This window comes from Gorilla gorilla, chromosome 19, assembly GCF_029281585.2.
Source record: "Gorilla gorilla gorilla isolate KB3781 chromosome 19, NHGRI_mGorGor1-v2.1_pri, whole genome shotgun sequence".
Classification (NCBI taxonomy): domain Eukaryota; kingdom Metazoa; phylum Chordata; class Mammalia; order Primates; family Hominidae; genus Gorilla; species Gorilla gorilla.
In genome coordinates, this window is record NC_073243.2 from 49,254,357 (window position 1) to 49,275,035 (window position 20,679).

Genomic DNA, 20,679 nt, shown 5'->3' on the forward strand with positions numbered 1-20,679 from the left:
AGGCGTGGCTGGAAGGAAAGTGGTGGTGCGCCTTAACAGCGCAAGCAGCCCGGGGCACGGCGGGGGAAGGCGCTGGGTAGTAGGGACCGCGGACGCACGAGGCCAGGCCAAGGCGCCCAGAGCCGGGCCGGGTAGGGCTCCGATGCCAGAGTGAAGGGGTCGACAGGGGCGAACGAACTCGGGAAATTCTCTCCGGTGACACCCTAAGTGTCGCATGATGCGTTAGTTGACTAGGGGCTCTCACTTTTCCCTCCTTTACTGACCTCGCAATCACTGACCACGCAATCTCTGCCCACGCCGCCACCTCACCTCTCCAGTTCTTGTACTGCGGGATGTAGTAGTATTTGTTCCCGAATTGGTCCGTGCCCACGTGCTCCTTCACTTCCCTTGACAGCGATCTCCACAAGGCGCGGAACAAATCCTGAGACCAACCCATGCCGTCCACCCAGTTTCCAGCGCTGCCAGCAGCGGGACCCGCAGTAGGGGTAATGCTCCAGCCGCAGACCCAGCCCACAGAGGCGGAGAAGTCAGGCCGGCCTCCATCCTGGAGCCCTTCTAGTAACGGCGCTCACCATTGGCCGGATATATCACCGACTGACCAATGGGAGACTCTGCTGTTCCAGTCCCGCCCCCGAGCTCTGTCATGGCGACGTCCAGTTCTCCAGCCGGTGTGAGGACACGATATGCTGGGGTTTTTGTCCGCACGCCAAACGGGTTTGGAGGACCCTCTTCGCCTTCGGAGAGCAGAGTCAACACGGAGGTAAAGAAAACCTTACTTTTTTGCTAACAGGCCAGTTAGAATCTGGACCAATGACTGTAAGCTTTGCCCCACACTTTCCCGTCTCATCGCTCTCCTGCCACCAAACTATTATTTGCCCTTTAACGTTGTGTGGCTTGCTAAAATAGGATCCCTTTTATTTACTGGTAACAGTAATAAAAGGCGGGGGGCGGCGGGGGTGGGGGTGGGGGGGGTTCCCCCGCGGGCTCAGGTGAAGACACTATAAACCTAAATAAGAATACTTCGTTGTACTGTATTCCTTCTCTCTTAAGTTACTCCAAAGAATAACTGCCCTCCACGGACTCGTTCATTCATTCAGTCTGCATATTTAGTGAGTTCCTACAGTGTGTCAGGCAGCCTATTAAAGGCAGAGGACACAGGCCAGGAATTGAACAAAGTTCAGAATGACTAGAGCGGAGAATTGGGGTAGGGACCATTGACAAGAGATGAAGTAGACAGAAACTAGATGAGGAAGAGCCTTGTGTACTTGAGTAGAGGTGTGAAGATGAGAATAAGGTAACAGCTATTGCATTTTGTTTTCTGCTTGGAGAATGGGTTGCAACTGAGAACAAGAGTGGGAGCCAAGTTAGGTAACTGTTGTGATTACACTTGTCCAGGAGAGAGTTGATGGAAGCCTGGGCCACAGAGTTGCCAAGTAGAATAAAGATAGTGGAGAGATTTGAACAACGTCTGAGAAATAGAATCAACAGGCCATGGAAGTTGAGTGGATACGTGAATGACAAAAAGAGAAGAATGAATAATGATTCCCAGATCTATGCCGTGTATAAGAAGTTGGATGTTGGTAATATACTCTGAGAGAGGGTTTTCCAAAGGGAAGAAGCAAGTTGTACTTTTAATTTTGCCCACATTAATTGAGGAAACTGTGAAGATATTTACTTGGAGAACACAGTTGCATATGAGTTCTGCGTTCTGGAGAAATTTAAATATTAGTTTCCAACATTTTATGCGTTACGTTTTCAATGTTGTGAAATATCTCTGAGAGTTCCTTTAATGTGTTTTTTTTGCCAGTGTCACTTCCTCTGACACATCATCAACCTTTCATCACAACCACTTTTCCTCATTTATGTCTTTAAGTTCACCTTCACTGATTTCCTCAGTCTGCATATCTAGAATGTCTCAAATGGCGGCAGTGTCATTGTTGCCACAATCAGCATGTTCCCACAGGCAGCTTTTTTTTCATTTGCTCCATTTATGTTTAATGCAAGTTTCACTTCTAGGATTATCACTCCTCTTTAGTGCGCTTTCATTCTTTTGGCCAATTCCCTCTTTTAATCTGTAAAATTCCATGTGGGTTTATCTCAAGGGCACAGAAATATTAATAACAAACCTCCATGCTTTGCAGCCTGTGTGTGAACTGAATAACAGATGCACAGTGACCAATCACCCATAGACTTTGAAAGAAGTAAAACTGCAAATTGGTCACTAATTTTGATTCATATGTTATTTATGTAATGATTTGTGAACTGAAAAGCTAGTAGCAAACTTTTATGCTATTTCTCACAGTTAATAAACTGTGGTAACTGAAATTCATATCAGACTGTGCCAAGTGAGGATTGCTTATACGTTTAAGACAAATAAAGTATTTAAAAATTAAAAAAAAATTTTTTTTTTTTTGAGGCAGGGTCTTGCTCTGTTACCCAGGCTGGAATGCAGTGGCACAATTACAGCTCACTGCAGCCTCGACTTTCCAGGCTCAAATGATCCTCCCATCTCATCCTCCTAAGTAGCTGGGACCACAGACATGTGCCCACACACCTAGCTAATTTTTAAATTTTTCGTAGAGATGGGGTCTCCCTATGTTTCCCATTCTGGTCTTGAACGCCTGGGCTGAAGTGATCCTCCTGCCTTTGCCTCCTAAAGTGCCGGGATTATATGTGCGAGCTACCACACAGCCTAAAATTTTTTTAAAAATATTTCCATCGTTAAGTGATGTTTTTGCTTAAACAACTATATAGTTCCATTTTATTCATAGGAGGTGTCTACTGTTCTTCCTTGTCATCATGTAAGGGCAAAAGCATGAACACTGATATGCAGTGTTCACAGTTTACACCCTCTAAAAAAAATTTTACAACTTTATTGAGGTATAATTGACATACAATACCCTGCACATTAAATGAGAATATACAATTTGATGAATTTTGACATATATTTACTTTTGAAACCATTACCATAATCAAGAGAACATCCATAGCCCTAAAAAATTTTTGACGGTCCTTTATAATCCCTGTCTCCCTTCTTTCTCTGCTTTACCCTCTTCCTTCTCTAGAAACTACTGATCTGCTTTAGGTCACTATAGATTAGTTTGCATATCTAGTATTTTATATAAATGGAATCTTTTTTGTCTGGCTTCTTTCACTGAGCATAATTACATTATTTTGAAATTTCTCCATGTTATTGCATGTATCAATTTCTTTTTTTTGCTGTGGAGTATCCCACTGTGCAGATATACCACAGTTTATCTAGTCACTTGTCGATGGACATCTGAGTTGTTTCCAGTTCAGGACTAATACATTTACAGCTGCTCTGAAAATTCATGTATGAGTCATTGTATGAACATATGCTTTTATTTCTCTGAAGTTAATGCATAACAGTGGAGCTACTAGATAAATCCTTTACTTTTTAAGAAACTGACAGTTTTCCAAAAGCATTTTCCAGTCCCACCACTAATAGGTGAGAGTGCTAGCTGCTCCATATTTATGTTTCCCCTTTCCTGCTTTCATTTGACTATTTGAACATTATTTAGTATTCTATTTTATATACTATGGTTTTGACTGTATCTTTTTGTATAATTCTTTAGTGGCTGCTCTAGGAATTGTAAAATACATACTTTTCATTGTCTACTTCAGATCATTTCATTGTTTTACTGCTTCATTTGGCATATAGAAACCTTATCACCCTTTCCCCTGCACCATATATATATTGTTGTCTTATATTTTATATTTACATACATTATATACTCCATCAGACATTATAATTTTTTCCAACCATCAATCATATTTTAAGGAAAAGAATAGCCATTATATTTAACCAGATAGTTATTTCTGTTGCTGTCTCTTTATTCCTGATGTCTCAAATTTCCTTCTTATATCTTTTTCTTCTCTCTGAAGAATATAGTTTATCAATTTTTTTAGAGTAGATCTAATGGTTTCTGAAAAGGAATCTGCAGCCATTCAAATCATTGTTTTCCTATAGGTAATTTATCATTTTTCTCTGGTTGCTTTGAAGACTTCATCTTTAGTTTTCAGCAGTTTAATTATGATGTGTCTGGTTGCAGATCTCTTTGGATTTATCCTAGTTAGGGTTCATTCTGCTTCTTGAACTTGTAGACTTATATCTTTCCATAAACTTGGGAACTTTCCAGCCATTTTTTCCAATATTTTTTCAACACTACACTCTTTCTCTTCTCCTTCTAGACCTCCAATGACAAAAATGTTAGTCCTTTTATAATTGTTCCTCTGATCCCTAAGGCTTTGTTCTTTTTCCCTCCAATCTTTTTTCCTCTATATTGTTAGATTGTATAATTTTAATGGATCTGTCTTCAAGTTCACAGATTTTTTCCTCTGCCATCTCCAATCTGTTAGTGAATACATTAAGTTAAAATAATTTTATATTGAAAACTAAAATTTCCACTTGGCTTTTATTTATGTCTTCTATTTCTTTGCTGAGACTTTCTATTTTAACATCTGTTTCAAGTGTGTGCACAATGGCTTGCTCAAGCTTTTTTTTTATTTTTAGAGATGGGGCCTCACTGTTTTGCCCAGGCTGGTCCTGAACTCCTAGGCTGAAGCAATCCCCCTGCCTCAGCTTCACAAGAGTCACTGGGATTACAGGCTCGGGCCACCATGCCAGTGTTGCTCAAGTTCAAGCATTTTACAATGGTTGCCTTGAAGTCTTTATCAGATAATCTCAACACTTGTGTCATCTCGGCTTTGGCTTGTTTTGTTTGTCTTTTCCCATGCAAGTTGAAATTTTCACGGTTCTTTATATGCAGGGAAATTTTGGATTGCATCCTGGACATTTTGAATACTCTGGGTCTTGTTTTGATCCTATGAAGAATGTTGATATTTTTGTTTTAACATTTAATTAGCAAGATTAGGTTCAGGCTACAAGAACCTACCTACTTATGGACTGTAGTTTTAATGTTAGCTCAGTTTTCAAAGTCTCTTCAGATCTTCCCCAGGTGTATGCCATTCAGTGGTCAGACTGTGACCTGAGTGATTAGCTCAATTTTCAAAATCCTTTGTATACTACTCAGGGTTAGATCTATGCATGCCTCACTCAGGGATGAGTTCTGGAGTTTATAAACAACTTTATGGGATTACTTTCCTGAGCTCCTTCTTCTCTGTGATCTCCTGGATGCTTCCCAATTCTCTGGGACTCCGTTTTGGCCATCTAGCCAGAAACTTTAGGGTTCAGTTACCCTGTTCTGCCATACGCTTCCAAGTTTAGGCCCAAGTCTGGGCTCAGAAGTGAGAAGAGAGGCAATAAGCAACAGGGATTGCCCCTACCCTCTTGGGATCGGGGCTCTGATGAACAGAGAAAACAATTTCCGTTCCTCAGAGTTCTGGCTTCTGCAGGCCACTATGCGTAGCCATAGCCGTTTCTGTCATGGGATTGTCTGTGGCTGTTTACTTTTCAGAGTCCTCAAGTAGCTGTCTGTGCATTTTGTTTAGTTTTTATAGTAGTATTACCCAGAACTGAAGTATTGAATAATGAATGAAATTATCAAATTAAATATCACAACTCATAAAACAAGAATTAAAAGTCCAGTAATGAAAATGATAAGACATTAGGAGGGTAGATTCAAAAGATCTAGCAGACAATAATAGTTCCAGAGGGAGAACAAAACAAACAGTAATAAAGAAAAAGAATTGCAAAAGATCTGGATTCCTAGACTCAAAGGGCTTACTGAAGTCCAGACAAGATTGATAAAAAAGACATAAAAGTATGTATACCTAGTAAATTTATCTAGCAATGAAGAAGATATTATTAAAAGCTTCTAATGGTAAAGAATTTACCATTCATAAAGGTAAAATATCTCATCAGTAGTTCTAGAGACTAGAAAACACTGGAATGATACCTACTAGCAAGAAAGAAGTATTGCAGCCTGTAATCCCAGCACTTTGGGAGGCCAAGGCAGGTGGATCACTTGAGCTCAGGTGTTCGAGACCAGCCTGGGCAACATGGCAAAACCCCATCTCTACTAAAAATCCAAAAATCAGCCGGGCGTGCTGGCGGGTGCGGTGGCAGGTGCCTGTAATCCCAGCTACTCACGTGGCTGAGGCACGAGGATCTCTTGGTGGAGGTTGCAGTGAACTGAGACTGTGCCATCCTCCAGCCTGGGTGACAGAGCAAGACTCTGTCTCAAAAAGCAACTAAAAGTTATCTAAAAATAAAAAAAAAAGAGGTATTGCAACCGGGGAATCCAAACAAACCAGTCTATCAGAAGAAATATCTTTGTGCTAAGATTCATAGAAATATTTTACCCCATTTCCCTTCAGGAAAAAAATTAGGAAAGAACGTTAATCCAAAAACAAATGTATTTGAATGAAATCCGAAGGTACACTAAACATGAAGAGGAGAGGAAACCTATGAACCTTGCAGTATGTGTATGATTAAATGTAAATATATAATAATAAGCTGGAAATATATAATATGGCTGCGAAATTTTTTTTAGACACTTCTCAATTGACAAGATGGAAATGAATAGCAACTTCATTAAACTAGCAAAAGTAAAGGTAAAAGAAGAAACCATGACATTAAGTAAAGAAGGAATAATACCAAGTATATCAGATGTCATAACAAAGGTGAACAGGCTGATTTCTTCCATTAAGAAGCATATATTATCAGATTAGTTTTTAAAACAAAATAAAGCTAAAAGCTGTTTCTCATAAATACATTAAGTTAAAATATTTTAAAATACTTTACAAAATTCTTGAATAGTTAAAAAGTTAAAGGATAAAGAGAGATCAGACAACTGTAAACAAAATGTGGACATCACTACGAATGTTAGATAAGATTTAAGGTTAAAAGCACCAAACATTTTAAAGAAGGACATTACATAAAGCTACATATATATGGAGGAAATGAAGAAACAAACTAGATTTAGTAGATACATGACTTTACATCCCTTAAGTGGAGAACGTACATACTTTTTGTAAGTCAGTGGTACATTTACCAAAATTGTTCTTGGCCACTAAGTAAACTTTAACAAATTCAGCCGGGTGCTGTGGCTCACGCCTGTAATCCCAGCACTTTGGGAAGCTGAGGCGGGTGGATCACCTGAGATCAGGAGTTCAAGACCAGCGTGGCCAACATGGTGAAACCCCGTCTCTACTAAAAATACAAAAATTAGCCAGGTGTGGTGGCACACGCCTGTAATCCCAGCTACTCGGGGGGCTGAGGCAGGAGAATCGCTTGAACCCTGGAGACGGAGGTTGCAGTGAGCCGACATAGTGTCACTGCACTCCAGCCTGGCAACAGAGTGAGACTCCATCTCAAAAAAAAAAAAAAAAAATTCAAAAAGGTAGCTATCTTACAGGCCACATTCTTTGATCATAAGGTATAGAAACTGGAACTAAATCAATTCATGGTAACATCACCACCACCTCTCATGTTTTGGAAATTCAGAATTACATTTCAGAAAACTCCAGAATCAAAGATGAAATGAAAATTGAAGTTACAAGTTGGAAATCAAGGAAAAGGAGAATAATGACTTCTACAACTTAGGGGACCCAGAGAAACTTATATTCAATGAAACGTCATAACCTAAAAAAAAAAAAAAATATATATATATGTATGTATGTATACACACACACACACACACACATGCATACATATTAACTCACTGAACAAAAAGAATATGTAGCCATCTTAAGACACTAAAACAGAGGAGAATGAGAGGAAATGGTGTATAGGAGGCAGGACTAACTTGGCAGCTCCCACTCGGATGGACAGAGCAGTGTATGGAGATGCATATCGTGAACTTTTGCTATAAGAACTACCACAGGAACACTCCAGGAAAGCTGAGAGGATCCACAGACCCTTTGAAGGAAGTGGATTGCCGCTGCAGGCACTGCGGGACAGCCAAGGAACTGTGAGTTGGCTGGCTTTCTCAGCTGGGAGGCTTAAAGCCTGGGGCAAGTCCTCAGCCCTGCTGGAAATAAACTCAGAGCTGTTGTAGGGGCACAGTGGGAGTGAAACCAGCCCTTCAGGCTGTAGGTTGCATGGGAGCTGGGTGAGGCCTTTGGCTGCCAGCCTTCCCCAACTTCCTTGGTGACCTGTGTGACACAGCAGAGGCAGCCATAATCCCCCTGGGAACATAACTCCATTGGCCTGGGAACCATGCCCCCATCCACCACAGCAGCAGTGGCAAGCCTCACCCAAGGAGATCTGAGCTCAGACATGCCTAACCCTGCTCCCACCTGATGGTTTTTCTCTACCTGCCCTGGTAGCTGAAGACAAAAGACATAATCTCCTGGAAGCTCTATCGGCCTGCCCACCACCTGACCCTAGGGCAAGCTTGTATCCTTTCTATGCTACTGCAGCTGATGCCCTCTTGAAAGTGCCACCTCCTGGCTGGAGGCCAACCAACACAAAACCAGCACATTTAACAAAAATACAACCAAGGGCCCTCATAGAGGCCACTTCACTCCCCTGCCGCCTCTACGGTTGCCGGTGCTGGTATCCACGGCTGAGAGACCTGAAGACAGATCACATCACAGGACTCTTTGCAGAAACTGCCCTGTACCAACCAGACCCCAGTAGCTCTGCTGGTTGGCTAGATCCAAAAGAGAAATAACAATCACTGCAGTTTGGCTCTCAGGAAGCCCCAACCTTAGGGGAAGGAGGAGAGCACCAAATCAAGGGAGCACCTCGTGGGACAAAAGAATCTGCAGAGCAGCCCTTGAGTCCCAGATCTTCCCTCTGACATAGTCTACCCAAATGAGAAGTAATCAGAAAAACAATTCCGGTAATATGATAAAACAAGGTTGTTTAACACCCCCAAAGGATCACACACCTTAGGGGAAAAGGATTCTCATAAATACAAAAAATTGACATAGAATACCTAACATCAAGATGGAAATTAAAAAATTCCTTGAACTGAATGATAATAGTGACACAACCTATCAAAACCTCTGGGATACAGCAAAAGTGGTGCTAAGATGAAAGTTCATACCATTAAATGCATACCTCAGGAAGTCTGAAAGAGCACAGACAGACAATCTAAGGGCATACCTCAAGGAACTGGAGAAACAGCAAATCAAACCCAAACCCAACAGAAGAAAAAAAATAACCAAGATCAGAGCAGAAATAAATGAAATTGAAAGAACAACAACAACAAAACACAAAAGATAAATGCAACAAAAAGCTGGTTCTTTCAAAAGATAAATAAAATTGATAGACCATTAGCAAGATTAACCAACAAAAGAAGAGAGAAGATCTGGTAAATTCAATTAGAAACAAAATGGGAGATATTACAACCCTTACTACAGAAATACAAAAGATCATTCAAGGCTACTATCAACATCTTTATGCACATAAACTAGAAAACTTAGAGGAGATGAATAAATTCCTGGAAATACACAACCCTCCTAGATTAAACCAGGAAAAAATAGAAACCCTGGACAGACCAGCAACAAGCAATGAGATTGAAATGGTAATAAAAAAGTTACCAAAAAAAGTTTAGGTACAGACTCACAGCTGAATTATATCAGACATTCAAAGAAGAATTTGTATCAATCCTATTGACACTGTTCCAAAAGATAAAGAGGGATTCCTCCCTAAATCATCCTGTGAAGCCAATATCATGCTAATACCAAAACCAGGAAAGAACATAACAAAGACAACCGCAGACCAACATCCCTGATGAACATAGATGCAAAAACCCCCAACAAAATACTTGCTAACCAAATCCAGCAGCATATAAAAAATATAATCCACCATGATCAAGTGGGTTTCATACCAGGGATGCAGGGATGGTTTAACATATGCAAGTCCATAAAGGTGATACACCACACAAACAGAATTAAAAACAAAAATCAGATGATTATCTCAATAGATGCAGAAAAAGCATCTGACAAAATCCAGCATCCCATTATGATTAAAACCCTCAGCAAAATCAGCATAGAAGTGACATACCTTAAGGTAATAAAAGCCATCTATAGCAAATCCACAGCCAACATTATACTGAAAGAGGAAAAGTTGGGAAGCATTGCCCCTGAGAACTGAAACAAGACAAGGATGTCCACTTTCACCACTTCTATTCAACATAGTGCTGGAAGTCCCAGCCAGAGCAATCAGACAAGAGAAAGAAATCAAGGACACCCAAATCAGTAAAGAGGAAGTAAAACTGTTGCTGTTTACTGATAACGTGATTGTATACCTAGAAAACCCTAAAGACTCATCCAAAAAGCTCCTAGAACTGGTAAATGAATTCAGCAAAGTTTCAGGATACAAAATTAATGTACACAAGTCAGTAGCTCTGCTATACACCAACAGTGACCAAGCTGAGGATCAAATAAAAAACTCAACCCCTTTTATAATAGCTTCAAAAAAAGAAAAAAAAATACTTAGGAATATACCTAGCCAGGGAGGTAAAAGACCTCTACAAGACAAAACACTGCTGAAAGAAATCATGGATGACACAAACAAATGGAAACACAGCTAAATTCTACATTCGGATGGGTAGAATCAATATTGCGAAAATAACCATACTGCCAAAAACAATCTACAAATTCAATGCAACTTCCATCAAATACCACCATCATTCTTCACAGAACTAGGAAAAAAGAGCCTGCATAGCCAAAACAAGACTAAGCAAAAAGAACAAATCTGGAGGCATCACCTTACCCTTCTTCAAACTATACTATAAGGCCATAGTCACCAAAACAGCATGCTACTGGTAAAATAGGCATATAGACCAATGGAACAGAGTGGAGAACCCACAAGTAAAGCCAAATACTTACAGCTAGCTGATCTTCAGCAAAGCAAACAAAAACCTAAAGTGGGGAAAGGACACCCTATTCAACAAATAGTCCTGGGACAATTGGCAAGCCACATGGAGGAAAATGAAAATGGATCTTCATCTCTCACCTTCTACAAAAATCAACTCAAGATGGATCAAAGACTTAAATCTAAGACCTGAAGCCATAAAAATTCTAGAAGATAACATTGATAAAACCCTTCTAGACATTGGCCTAGGCAAAGACTTCATGACCAAGAACCGAAAACCAAACACAACAAAAACAAAGATAAATAGATAGGTCTTAATTAAACTGCACAGCAAAAGAAATAATCAGCAGAGTAAACAGACAACCCACAGAGTGGAAGAAAATCTTCACAATCTATACGTCCAACAGAGGACTAATATCCAGAATATTCAAGGAACTCAAATCAAGAAAAAGATAAACAATCCCAACAAAAAGTAGGCTGACATGGATAGACAGTTCTCAAAAGAAGATATACAAATGGCCAACAAATATGACAAAATGCTCAACATCACTAGTGATTAGAGATGTGCAAATCAAAACCACAATGTGATACTACCTTAGTCCTGCAAGAATGACCATAATCAAAAAATCAAAATATAGTAGATGTTGGCATGGATATGGTGAAAAGGGAACACTTTTACACTGCCAGTGGGAATGTCAACTAGTACCACCACTATGGAAAACAGTGTGGAGATTCCTTAAAGAACTAAAAGTAGTACTACCATTTGATCCAGCATTCCCACTCCCGGGTATCCACCTAGTGGAAGAGAAGTCATTATACAAAAAAGATACTCGCACATACATGTTTATAACAGCACAATTCGCAAGTGCAAAAATATAGAACCAGCCCAAATGCATATCAATCAACAAGTGGATAAAGAAAATGTGGTTGTGTGTGTGTGTGTGTGTGTATCATGGAATACTACTCAGCCATAAAAAGGAATGAAATCATGGCTTTTACAGTGACCTGGGTGGAATTGGAGACCATATTGTAAGTGAGGAAACTCAGGAATGGAAAACCAAACATTGTATGTTCTCACTCATAAGTGGGAGCTGAGCTATGGAGGACACAAAGGCATAAGAATGATACAGTGGACTTTGGGGACTCGGGGGAAAGGGTGGAAGTGGGGTGAAGGTTAAAAGACTGCACATTGGGTACAGTATTTACTGCTCGGGTGATGGGTGCCCCAAAATCTCAGAAATCACCACTGAAGAACTTATGTAACCAAACACCACCTGTTCCCCCCAAAACCTAATGATAAATAAAAAATTCTAAAAATTCAAAAAAGTAAAACAAAAACTAAGTAATATATAGTAGATAGAAAATACAGGGGCTGGGCGTGGTGGCTCACACCTGTAATCCCAGCACTTTGGGAGGCCAGGGAGGTGAATCACCTGCGGTCAGGAGTTCGAGACCAGCCTGGCCAACATGGTGAAACCCCATCTCTACTAAAAATACAAAAATTAGCCAGGTGTGGTGGCAGATGCCTATAATCCCAGCTACTCAGGTGGCTGAGGCAGGAGAATCACTTGAACCTGGGAGTTGGAGGTTGCAGTGAGCCGAGATTGCACCACAGCACTCCAGCCTGGGTGACAGAGCGAGACTCCGTCTCAAAAAAAAAAAAGAAAAAGAAAAAAAAGGAAAAAATGCATACATAGATATACATACATATAATATACATCCTATAAAAGCCATTTAAAATATTAAAACAAAAATAAAAGGTAAAAACTGAAATTAAATAGAAAATGTGGGCAAGCATGTGCCATAGAAGAAGTAAGAGACTGATAAAATATTTAACAATCAGTTTGGCATGGAAACGAACTAAGCCAAGTGAATGCTAGCTATTAATAACCAGTATGCAATGCTTTTATATAAAAAAGAGATTGGAAAGGTGATTTTAAAAGACACCAGGGCTTGCTTTTTTTCCTTACCCTTCTACCCCAGGCTCTTCTGCCTTCCCTCTTCTCTTTCCCTTTTTACCCTCCCTCCTTTATGTGTCTACTCTTTCCTCTCTCCTCACCCATTTTCCCTTCTCTTTTCCCTCTACTCCTATGCCATTGTGTTGGAGGAAGTCCTCAAGACCATCCCCAGGTGTTATGATTTTCTAGAAGGGCTCAGAACTCAGCATTTAATCATGACTCAATTACTCATGACTGTGATTTATTACAGTGAAAGGATACAAGATAAACTCAGCAAAGGGAATAGGTGCATGGGCAAAGTGTGGAGGAAACCAGGCACAGGCTTCCAAGAATCTTTTCCCAGTGGAGTCACACAGGACACACTCTATTCCTTTAGCAACAAATTGTGATAACATATGTGAAATGTCTATCAGGGAAGCTCATTAGAGACTCAATGTTGAAGGTTTTTACTGGGTACCGTTCATAAAGGCACCCTCTATCTAGCATGTACCAAAATTCCAGACTCCCAAAAGTAGAGCAGGTATTCATCATAAAGCACATTATTTTCTCAAATAGTTTAGGCACAGTGAGCCATTCTTATCCAGTCATGGTGGGCACCCTCCTGAAATCCCAGACTGTAACCAAGAGCCAATCTTGCAAGCAGAACTTTCTAAGGGTAGCTGTCTCAGGCCTGCTATGTTAACGTATGTTTTGTACACCTTGTCTCCTGCCACTCCCCACCTCTCTTTCCCTTTATAGTATTATTGCCCTTTTCCCTTCATCTTAAACTCTCCTTCTAGTTCACAGACAATTCAGTCCTGAAGTCATTATGTTGGGCAGAGGTAAGCTTTCTCACTTAGTATGGGATTAGGTTTCCTAGAGTGGAATTTCAGAGCCTGAGCAGGTTGAGGAAGTAGTTTAATTGTGGGGACATACAAATTTAGGTGATAAGGATTTTAGAGGAGACAGAAATCAGAGCCCAAGCTGTTGGGGGAGGGGATGGTAGTGGAGATGGGAGATTGGTTACATACAGGGGATTGATAAATATATTGATAGTAATGGGAGCCATGCTTCTTACTGTTAGGAAGAGGGAGCTAAAGGAAAAGATGATTACCTTTATACATGTTTGAATGATACTGTTTTACTTGTTACAAAGAGCATATATTCTGTTGTAATTTGAAAAATGATCATATGGAAAAATATTTTCAGAAAAATGGCAATTTCAATGGAAAAATATGAAAAAAATGTTTTGATGAAATATTGAAGTTCAGAAATGACAGAGCAGCATAGTGGTCTGGGGAAAGAATGTCAGAGTTCAGGGCCAGATGTGGTGGCTCACACCTGTAATCCCAGTACTTTGGGAGGTGAAGGTGAGAGGATTGCTTGAGGCCAGGAGTTCCAAACCAGCCTGGGCAACATAGCAATACTTCATCTCTACAAAAAAATACCAAAACTTAGCCAGGTGTGGTAACATGCAATTGTAGTCCTAGCTATTTGGGAGGCTGAGGCAAGAGGATCCCTTAAGCCCAGGAGTTTGAGGCTATAGTGAACTATGATTTTGCCATTGCACTCCAGCCTGGGTGACAGAGGAAGACCCTGTCTCTAAAAGTAAATTTTAAAAAAAATTTAATGTTAAAGTTCAAATGCAGCTCAGCCAAATATTAGCTGTGTGACCTTGGGCAAATTACTCTTCTATTAATCTTATAATCAGGAGATGCATTTAATAATAATCACCACTCCTGGGACTACCACTTATTACACTTCTTATTACTACCTATTACAATGAGTAGTAGGCTTTTTTTTTTTTTTGAGACGGAGTCTTGCTTGCTTTGTCACCCAGGTTGGAGTATAGAGTGCAGTGGCATGATCTCAGCTCACTGCAACCTCCGTCCCCTGAGTTCAAGCAATTTTCCCACCTCAGCCTCCTGAGTAGCTGGGATTATAGGCATGCGCCACCACGCCTGGCTAATTTTTTTGTATTTTTAGTAGAGACGGGGTTTCACCATGTTGGCCAGGCTGATCTTGAATCGCTGACCTCAAGTGATCCGGCCTCCTTGGTTGGCCTCCCAAAGTGCTGGGATTACAGGCATGAGCCACCATGCCCAGCCTGGCTTTTTATATTAGCTGTTATTGTTATTGATCAAAGTCAGATAACTAATTACTGTTTGTCTGGATATTTAAACCTAAGGCTAAATTGCAATGTATATAGATGTATTGCAATAAATGTCACCCAGGCTGGAGTGCAGTGGCGCGATCTCGGCTCACTGCAACCTCTGCCTCCTGGGTTCAAGCTATTCTCCTGCCTCAGCCTCTGGGATTACAGGCATACGCCACTGGGCCTGGCTCATTTTTTAGTTTGTTTTTGTTTTTGTTTTGAGATGGAGTCTCGCTCTTATCACCCAGGCTGGAGTGCAGTGGTGTGATCTCGGCTCACTGCGACCTCCGCCTCCCAGGTTGAAGTGATTCTCCTACCTCAGCCTCCCGAGTAGCTGAGATTACAGGCACACGCCACCACGCCCAGCTAATTTTTGTATTTTTAGTAGAGACGGGGTTTCACCATGTTGGCCAGAATGGTCTCAATCTTGTAACCTCGTGATCCTCGGCCTCCCAAAGTCCTGGAATAACAGGCATGAGCCGCCGCACCTAGCCTGATTTTTGTATTTTTAGTAGAGACAGGGTTTAGCCATGTTGGCCAGGCTGGTCTCGAACTCCTGACCTCAGGTGATCCGCCCACCTCGGCCTCCCAGAGTGCTAGGATTACAGGCATGAGCTACTGCACCTGGCCTGCTTGTCATTGTTGTACTATATGTAATGTCTAGAAGACAAAGGGCCATGTATATCTTCAAATCAGATACTTTATACTGTTAAATGATTTCCAAAATGCTTATAATTACTTGTACTAATGTCAGTGAATGAAAGTATCAGTTTATGCCTTTCCAGCATTGTGCATTGTTATCTTTTTAAAAAACTGATAATTTTATAGGCCAAAAATTTATAATTTGATATTTAAACTAGCATTATTTTAATCAATAATGAATTTAGAAATAATTCTGGTCAAATTAGTGTAGATGCTAATAACAGCCAACAGATTAAGACAGATTCAAATAGTTAATATTCGCTAGATACTTATAATGTACTAGGCATTGTAATTAGCACCTTTTATATACAAACTCATTTAATCTTAATAATATGCTCACCAGGATAATGATGGTTTACAGTTATAAAATATCAGAAATGTCATTTGTCTTAGTTTGTGAGAGTACTTGTTAATTATTTGTATTGATATTTAAGTGGCTTTATTTAAATACACATAAATGTTAAGTTGAACATAGTCTCTTTTCTTTTAAGACAGGATCTCACTCTGTCACCCAGGCTGGAGTGCAATGAAGTGATCATGGCTCACTGCATCCTCGAACTCCTGGGCTCAAGCAATCCTCCTGCCTCAGTCTCCTGCATAGGAGCCCACCACCATGCCCAGCTTATTTTTATTTTATTTTTTGTAGAGATGGGGTCTCGCTATGTTGCCTGGGATGCTTTCCAACTCCTGGTCTCAGGGAGTCTTCTCACCTCAGCCTCCCAAAGCGCTAGGATTACAGGCATGAGCCACTGCACCCAGCCCATACTCATTTTTTATTTCTGTCCATCTTTAAGAAACATTTCAAGGAATTTTTTTAATCCTGTAATTTATGCTTTTGTCCATTAGATGTCCTCAGCTACATTTATCAGAATTTAACTTTTTTCATACAAATTTCAGTCTCTAAATACCTTTAAAAGTTTGCATGTAATTGTTACTACTGTTGATATTTTAAACATTTATACAAGATCTCTAAAAATCTATAAATACATTAGGATGTGTGGTAGAAGATTTAGACATTTCTTGTGATTTTTGTACCATAAGTAATCTTGGTTAAATAAGAAATTTTTAAATGTTAAATTACTTGTTAATTTCTTTCTCCCCCTTTTATTTTTAAGAGTTTTGGGACTGGAATTAAATAAAGACAGAGATGTTGAAAGAATCCACGGCGGTGGAATTAACACCCTTGACATTGAACCTGTTGAAGGGAGATAGTAAGTTTATTATACTTGTATAATCATTTTTCTTTCTAAGTGAAATGCAGTAAAACCTGCTTTTTCAGATTAATGATGTAGAAGTTTCGTTAAAATTAATGAAAATCCTAAATTGTAGCATTTTTTAATCTGGCATTATTAATTTCAAATAAATACAAAGCATCAAACCTACCAAATGTTGTCAAATAAACATTTCCAAGCTACTTTAATATAAATATTTACTTACTATTAAATTAAACATTGAACTTCTTTTGGATGCAGAGGGCTTTTAGTGCTAGAATGTGTCTTTAGGTGCTATTTTAAAACATAGTTGCTACTCTCAAAAAAGTCTAATGGTAAAATAAATATAAAAAGTGAAAGACTCTTTTGAAGAATTAGATTAGAAACAAATAAGAATTATATTTGAGTTCTTCCTGGCTTTACCCTTACCTAACCTTTCGAATTATCAGTTGCCTTAGCTATACAATGGGAACAATAGTACCTACCTAACAAGTTTGTTTTGAGGTTTGAGATAATATGCACAACATGATTAACGTAAGACCTGGCACGTCATAAACAGTTGCCACCACTGCTGCCACTATTAATCAAAAGCAGTATTACATATACTTTTACTCCTTTCAGCCCAGTCTCTACACAGCAGCCAAAATGCTTTGAAAAACTCAATTCTGAACATATTCTCCTACTTACAATTCGTCATAACACTGCATTACTCTTAAAAGACCGTACAAAAGCTTTCATGTGGCCTACAATTAGGCCACATATAGCATTAACTAAAGGAAGCAGTTTGTGTTATGGTATGTTTCATGTGGCCTATAATTAGGCCACATATAGCATTAACTAAAGGAAACAGTTTTTTGTGTTATGGTATGTTTAGCATTTCCCCCAGAATTTTTATTTTATACTGAAATATTATTATTAATACATTAAGTCAAGTCAGAACAGATTTGATAAACTTCCACTTTTTACTTCCAGCTTCCACCATGGTCTCATCTACTAGTATATGAGAAACATCTTACTTTAGCATGTGGTTAAATCTAAAAGATGACGAGTAATAATTCTTTTCTTTTTCCTGACCTTTTCCAGGCTCAGTATAACACCTTCTATTCAAGGACAGCTGGGGGGGCACTCACTTATGAAACATGCAGACATGAGCAGCAGGAGATAGCTGACTTTTGGGTTTGGATGCTGGTCAGGAAAGTAATCAATACTGTTACTCCAGCCAGCCACTTGGTGTAGTAATCAGTTGTGTGGCCTGTGATGTATGAGAAGCCAGTAGACTACCAGTTGGCAGAGTTGGTGAGAAATGTGGGAAGTTACAGATTATATGTGCATGAAATACATTTGAGAAATGCAGATGAGGCATCTTTTAATACAGCACATAGAGAAAAGTCTGAAGACTTGCTACAGTGATTTTCCGCTTTATTGCACGGTAAAAGTCTACAACTATTTCATTGTTTGCTAAGACTTGTATTTTGCATTAACCCCTTTTGATAGCAACAAGAGATATTAAAAGGAAAGTGTACATTCTGTGGAAAACTAAAAAAATCGATGTGTATATAACTTGTTCAAAACACCTGTTAATATTTACCGTCCACCATGAGAGCTGTAAAGATGTCACTGAAAATCAGATTGGAAACCAGACAGAATACACAAATATGGCAGAGATTTTCAAAGTAAGGTGTTATTTTACAAAAAGTATCTGAAAATTACAGTTTAACAGGTGCAACTGCAGAGGGTGCATTTGCGTATCACTCTGTGAAGCTTGAATTTTCTTTTATACCTTTTAAATTCTTCTAAGTTAATTTCATTCATCTTTAATACTAAGTTTTCTTGTCTATATAAAAACATGAAACCATATCTCTTCATACTCTATCAGCAAAAAGTATCTCATAGTTAATGTCAGTGCCATCAGATACTTCAAATAGAAAGTTAATGGAATCAGAGAAAAGCTTTTGGAAGCCATTTTAACACAGTCAAAACATCTGACATTATTGTAAATACCATATCAATTAAGATTAAAATTTCAACTTTTAACATAATTTTGTTTTATATTGATAATACATCTGTATGGCAAGAAAAGCAACGTTTCGTGAAGATTAATTATGAAGCAAAAGTGTTTTGGGAATTGGTTGTAGTATACATGTAACTCACAACTGTGTCCAAACATTTTATCAATCTAAATAAAAGTTGTAGTTGTTAAAATTTACAAATATTTCTCTATGTACACAATTAGAGTAACTGAACTACAAAATGTAATAAAGCTAATGTGGAATATTTTTTAAAATAACTAAGTAGGGCATTATTAGCAGTCTTTCTTTACTGCCCATCAATTGGATTTTTGAGCCTTCAAATAACTACTTTTAAATTAACCCTATTGTTTTATAAATTGGTATTGAATTTATCTTAAAAACAAGTCTATAAATCAATACATGCTACTAGTTCATGAACTATTTGTGACTGGGTCACAAGATAAGGATCTTGCGCTAAAACATAAATCTACTACATCATTACACACACCATTTAAAGGAGCTAAGACATGTTTGTAACAAGACATTCTCAGTGAAGAAAGATGTGTGTTTGTTTCTGGCACAAGCTCCTTATCTTGGAGAGTTAAATAGCACTGGCTCTACATTTAATTGTATTTTGTTCAAAATCAGGTGAAAATCTTTCAATCAAAATACTCAGTGAATGTAGTGCCAAAAACTGTAGTTTGGGTGCCATTCTTGAAAGATAACAGGCCGGGCGCAGTGGCTCACACCTGTAATCCTAGCACTTTGGGAGGCCAAGGCGGGCGGATTATCTGAGGTCAGGAGTTCAAGACCAGCCTGGCCAACGTGGTGAAACCCCGTCTCTACTAAAAATAGAAAAAATTAGCCAGGTGCAGTGGCACGTGCCTGTAATCCCAGCTACTCTGGAGGCTGAGGCAGGAGAATCACTTGAACCTGGGAGGCAGAGGTTGCAGTGAGCCGAGATCATGCCACTGTACTCCAGTCTGGGCTACAGAGCGAGACTTCTTCTCGGAAAAAAAGAAAGAAAGATGACAATGTCAATGCAGTTTTTAACGTTCCTCTAGTTCTCCATTAAAACACATAAAGAGACTAAAAATGGCAAATAGGAAAAACCAGATTAACACTTACAACCAAACTAGGTCATGAAGTATCCCTACAAACCCCAAACTGAATAAGTGGGAACAAACCACTGACAACTGAAAGATCTGTGCACTACCAGCATTTTTGCTAGAGGAGGCAGTAAAAAGCGATAAGGCATCTGATATACCTGGATAAGTCCAAAGTAACCAACAGGTTGGTTGAAAACTTAGCAAGCAAATTTGACTACAGCAGCTCAAACTGGGAGAAGATGGCATACTCTAATTGTAGGTATGTTTGGGTGGTCCATGGTAAGACCAGAAGGAGCTATAGCAGTCTGGACTCTAATATCTTTCCAAAGAGCTAACCAATCAAAGTGCGCCCCCAGTACAGAACTATATACTGAGGAAAACTGCTGGAAATAGAATCCAAATTGAGCAGTACAGAGACAATAGAAACAAAGGAAAAAGATGTCCCCGATAAAATTGGAAAGGTGAACAGAAACAGGAAATCTCTGAAAGTAAGCTTCCATATTTTGAAATCTTACCCCCCAAAAAAAGTTTTTAAGGGAAGAAGAGGATGTTTTAATATATAAAATTTAAACATTATTGTAAGTCAAGCCTCCATTCTAAAAAGTTAAGAAAATTAATTTTACATAAAAATGAGCAAAAGAATAGGATTAAGGTCAAAGTTCCTACAAAATCATTATAAAAACAAAGAGAATAAGAAGTGGACTAAAGCTGCTACAGATAGTGAAGTCACACCAGAAAGAAGTATCTATAAAACAAATGAGAACTCTAACCTAATATTTCAAAACTAGGTAAAAGTTGTTTTA

The 20,679-nt window shown here is 39.1% G+C and overlaps 2 protein-coding genes across 5 annotated transcripts in view; one reads left to right on the forward strand and one right to left on the reverse strand.

Moving 5' to 3' along the window:
• The window catches only part of NDUFAF2 (NADH:ubiquinone oxidoreductase complex assembly factor 2), a 208,098-nt gene extending 207,651 nt beyond the window's left edge, over positions 1-447 (reverse strand). Inside the window, exon 1 of one of the 2 annotated variants that reach the window (XM_031003437.2) lies at positions 310-447. In XM_031003437.2, the coding sequence (XP_030859297.1) occupies positions 310-436 (127 nt within the window). In that variant the 5' untranslated portion in view covers positions 437-447. The remainder of the gene's footprint in view (positions 1-309) is intronic. The other variant, XM_055367853.1, reaches the window with a different exon arrangement.
• Positions 395-20,679, forward strand: part of ERCC8 (ERCC excision repair 8, CSA ubiquitin ligase complex subunit) — a 67,113-nt gene continuing 46,828 nt past the window's right edge. The window contains exons 1-4 of one of the 3 annotated variants that reach the window (XM_055367848.2): positions 13,293-13,394; positions 13,491-13,532; positions 16,663-16,758; positions 17,842-18,431. In XM_055367848.2, coding sequence (XP_055223823.2) covers positions 18,355-18,431 — 77 coding nt within the window. In that variant the 5' untranslated portion in view covers positions 13,293-13,394; positions 13,491-13,532; positions 16,663-16,758; positions 17,842-18,354. Of the gene's footprint in view, positions 761-13,292; positions 13,395-13,490; positions 13,533-16,662; positions 16,759-17,841; positions 18,432-20,679 lie in introns of those variants that run through there. The other 2 variants (XM_055367850.2, XM_019013723.4) reach the window with 2 other exon arrangements.